This window comes from Bison bison, unplaced genomic scaffold, assembly GCF_000754665.1.
Source record: "Bison bison bison isolate TAMUID 2011002044 unplaced genomic scaffold, Bison_UMD1.0 scf7180017864072, whole genome shotgun sequence".
Classification (NCBI taxonomy): domain Eukaryota; kingdom Metazoa; phylum Chordata; class Mammalia; order Artiodactyla; family Bovidae; genus Bison; species Bison bison.
The window spans coordinates 11899685-11903896 of record NW_011494644.1 but is presented as its reverse complement, the minus strand read 5'-3'; the positions used below and the strand labels follow the sequence as shown (position 1 = coordinate 11903896).

The window sequence follows — 4212 nt, the reverse complement described above, 5'->3', positions numbered from 1 at the left end:
CGACGCTCTTCCGATCTCGGTTCTCCTTCTCGCCCGAGCTGCCCCGGGCTGGCCGTCGCCCATTCCGGGCCTCGCCAGGAGCCTCATCCTCACTCAGCGATGTGCCTGATGAGTCGGAGTCCGAGTCGGAGTCCGAGGAGGACGAGGACGTGTCGGGCACCCGCTCCAGCAGCTGGCACATTCGCTTGAAGCGCTCGAGCTTCTCCCGCTGGGGTGACGGGGAAGGCACCGCCGGGCCCTCAGCAGAGGCCAAAGGCGGCTTTGGTTTCTGCAGGAAGAGATGGAGGCTGTTCTAGGGCCTGGCACCTGCCTTCCCACCCCCGACCCCCGAGGAGTCACCGGGGGGGATGAATAGCCAGAGGGACAGTCCTGAGTTCCTGCCCTGTGGGGCCTCAGTCAAGTCATGCTCCTCTCTGGACTTCTCACTTTCCTTATCTGTCACAGGAAGGTGCTGATGCAAAGAATTCAAAGACTTATGTGTCTCGATAGCTTATGAGTTTCCAAAAGCAGTGAGGTGTGGAGAACAGTTACAGATCTAGTTTTGCATATTGACCTGGCTATCAATTCTCTCTGTGACCTTGGGAAGCCCCTTTCTCATCATCTACAACACAGAAAGCTGGACCAAACAACTTCGAGCGTCTCTGCAATGAGACAAGAGTAACAGTGATCATCCGGGCCTGGGCGGAGCCTCCCACCCTCGATGACTCATGACATCCTCACAGCGCTGGGATGCAGTGGCAACTTGGGCCACTCTTTCCAGATATAAGGAAATGTAGGCTCCAAGAGATTATGGAACTTGCCCAAGGTGACAATCTGACAAATGGCAGAGGAAGAATCTGAGTGCAGTCAAGCAGACCCTGGCATCTGATGTGTCAGTGCAAAGTGACAGCTGAATGCCAGCTTTGCTATGTGACCTTGGACAAGTCTTCAAACCTCTCTGGGCCTTACTTCCCTCAAATCTAGTCCCTTTGCAGTTTACAAAGCTCATTTAATGTCATTAAACAGCTTTGTGGCATAGACCGGGCAAGGGAAGTGGTATCATTTCTATTTCACTGACGAGGAAACTGAAGCCCAGAGCAGCTGATAAGTTGCCAAGACCAATCAGCAAGGCAATGGTTGAACAGGGATTTGAACTCCGTTCTTTCCCCTTAAAGGTTTGGAAAGATGAGGCAAATGGGTCAAATGATACCCCAAGCGTTCTTGGCAAGTCCAGGGCTCTTGTGGCCTGGCCCCAACCCACTCTTCCCCTCTACTCGTCCCAGGGGCCCAATTGCCTGCCCATCGTGGCCAAGCGGGGCTGGGGTAGGACAAGGTAGGCAGGAAAGGACAGATTTCTGTCTCCAGGATAGAGGGTGGGGCAAAGGAAAGTGGGAAGGGGAGGGAGGTCCCCGGCACACCTCCCAGTTCTCGGGAGGGAGCCCAGGGTGGCAGGACGAGAAAGCCTGGCTCGGATTCAGAACCCTGGGGGGCAGAAGGCCGGGGCCGCCTGGGTCCGATCCTCGGAGGAGGCAGGCGTCTCCACCCACCTTCTTCAGGTGCCTCTCTCGGCCTCCTTTCACCTACCAGAGCAAGAAGGAGACAGGGGGCAAGGGAGAAACACCATTAACCCCTGGTTGTCCACAAAACTAAGATCTATGCTCACCTCTTAGGACTACAAATCCCAGAAGCCCCCACCTCAGGGAGAACTCTGAGCATGCTCATCGGGTAACCAGTGTCTTGGCTCACTGAGCATGCTCTCATCTCCTCTTTCTTCCCCCTCAGGCCTTTTCCAGCCCCTCCTTCCTCCTCTGCAGCAGCTAATTTGAGCATGCTCTCTCCCTCTTCCCTAAAACACCCAAAGCTTCCCTGTCCAGCCCAGCGCCAGTAGCTTCTCACCTGTACCTCTCCTCCACACTGAACATGCGCCATCCTCCCACCTGAAATTCCGAACTACATCTCCCAACAATCCCTGGGGGGAACCCATGAAGCTGAATGTCCCAGGTTCTCCCCAAATGCAACAGGACTACAGCTCCCCAAATCCCTTAGGCTGGATCGAATGAGCATGCTCCCTGGCTCACCTTTTTCCTTGGGGTAGGGGGCTCATTCCCTGCCTCCCTCTCCTTTCTTTTGGGGGGCCCAGGCACGTCCTCTGAGGGGGGCCCAGCAGGTAAGGGACCTTTGCGCCTGGGTGGAGGTGGTGGAAGTGGCGGCTCTTCCCTCAGCTTTCCTCCACTCCCCAGGCTGGCGCCCTCCTCGCCGTTGTCAGCCCTGCGGCGGCCTGGTCCCTCACCTGAATCCTGGGGAGATGGAAGCTGGGGGTGAGGTTCTGCACCAACCCCCGATCTCCCGCCTACCCAGAGCCTGGCACCCACCCAAGCCTCTACCTTGCTGGTCCGGCCTTCCTGGGTGCAGCGAGGGCACTCCCAGCAGTTGGGGATCTCTGCATTGATGACACCCTCAGCCTTCCCCATCTGTAGACAGAGGCAGGGAGTGGATGTCAGGTGTCAAAAAATTGAAGAGGCATCCTACCCCAGCTCCTTACTCCCCGACAGTCTGAGCCCCACCCCGGCCTCCAGGGTCGCCAGGACCATCACCTTCAGGCAGCCAGGGTGGACGATCTCGTTGCAGATTGTACACTCCATGAGGCTCAAACCAAATTTCTCTTCCTCTCCTTCCACTGTGTCCTCCTTCCCAGCCTCCCCACACAAGAGGCATACAGCTGTGTGTGGGAGCACAGGCTGTTGGGGAAAGGGGGTGTCAGGGACCCCAAAAGCAAGCCACAGGGGAAAGACTGTTCTTTCTGGGGACCCCGGCAAGCTGCGAGATAACATTTAAAACCCATGGGGGCAAGCTGGGTCAAATCCTGAATTTGTTCCTTTTTGGCAGTATGACCTTGAACTGATTTAACCCCCTTATGTCTCAGTTTCTCCATCTGTCAAATGGGGCTAGGAAGTTTTTCCTCGCAGAACTGTCATAAAAATGAGATAATGCAGAAAAGGTAGTTGATACACAGTTGTCACTGTTGAAAGCTGCATCTGAATCCAGGGCCTGGGTGACCTGACGTAGCTGGCTTTGGGAAAGAAGGGAAGACTATAGGCCAAGGTGACAGTAATACTCAGAGAGAGCTGAAGGGAACATGGCGACAGATTGGAGTGAGTCTGAGTTTCCTCAATTAGCTGTATGGGAGTTGCCCTGGACCCCACAATGAACCCTGGGAACACTAAGGGCAGTTGACTGATCCTAGGGAAGGGAGAGCAGCTATCAGACAATATGACTTTAGGAAAAAAATCAGGGGTAATACTGAGTCGTATCAAGAAGGTTGTGAGGCAGGCTCAGGGAAGAAGCAGGTGGGGAAGAAGAAAAGTGAGGCAAGGGTCAGGGGACAAAGGAAAAACAGGGAGGGGCTGTGAGGCAAAGAGACCATCCAGGAAAGGGTGACTGCAGGGAAAAAGGGAGGTGGTGGCAGAAGGGGAGCACAGGATGCAGCTGGTCCCAAAGCTACTGGGAAAGGCCCACTTCAGGAGCACCGGGGAGCACTAAGGATGAGGAAGGCCAGCACAACCCCATGGTTCCTGGATACCTACTATGTGCTGCGCCTGGCAGCAGGTACCTTCTTATCCATGCTGTTTGACCTTTACAACTCAACAAAGGAAACATTTCACGGAGAAGGTACCTTGAGGGTCACAGTGATTTGTTCAAGGTCACACAGTGGGTAAGACTATCTTCAAATCCGAGACCACTCTCACGGTGAAAAGGAGGCCAAAGAAGGCAAAGACCCATTCCTGGCTCTGGGGAGGGAGTCCAAGGGGGACCGAGCTTTCTGCGGGTCTCTGCCTCTGAAAGTTGGGAAAGGCCTGATGGTAGGGTGTGAGAGGGATTCCTCTGTGGACCCTATCATTGGCCCCAGCTTGAAGCTGAGGACAGAAATGGGCCTGGCGGATATGTGAACCAGCCAGTGAACGCATGAGCGAATCTATGGCAACTTTACATGACTCTCGTTGGAGTCACCCCCAGCCCCCCAGACAGGTGCTGAGGTCAGCTGGGGAAGGGTGCCCCCCTGCAGTGGGGGCAGAACTCACGGCAGTGCACTGCCGCAGCAGGCACGACTGCTTCATGCGCCCGGGCCCCCCGAATTTCTTCATGTCTCGGCAGAAGTGGCAGTCCCCGCACTCAGTTCGCACACAGGCCCGGCAGCGGCGGCAGCGGGTTCGGCGTCGGCGCGCTCCGGCCCCC

At 55.8% G+C, this 4212-nt stretch overlaps 1 protein-coding gene across 1 annotated transcript in view; it reads right to left on the bottom strand.

Moving 5' to 3' along the window:
* Positions 1–4212, bottom strand: part of FBXL19 (F-box and leucine-rich repeat protein 19) — a 20286-nt gene that overhangs the window by 14575 nt on the left and 1499 nt on the right. Inside the window, exons 2-7 of the mRNA XM_010837445.1 lie at positions 4059–4212; positions 2574–2717; positions 2364–2450; positions 2058–2276; positions 1398–1559; positions 5–268 (exon numbers count right to left, since the gene is read on the bottom strand). Coding sequence (XP_010835747.1) covers positions 5–268; positions 1398–1559; positions 2058–2276; positions 2364–2450; positions 2574–2717; positions 4059–4212 — 1030 coding nt within the window. The remainder of the gene's footprint in view (positions 1–4; positions 269–1397; positions 1560–2057; positions 2277–2363; positions 2451–2573; positions 2718–4058) is intronic.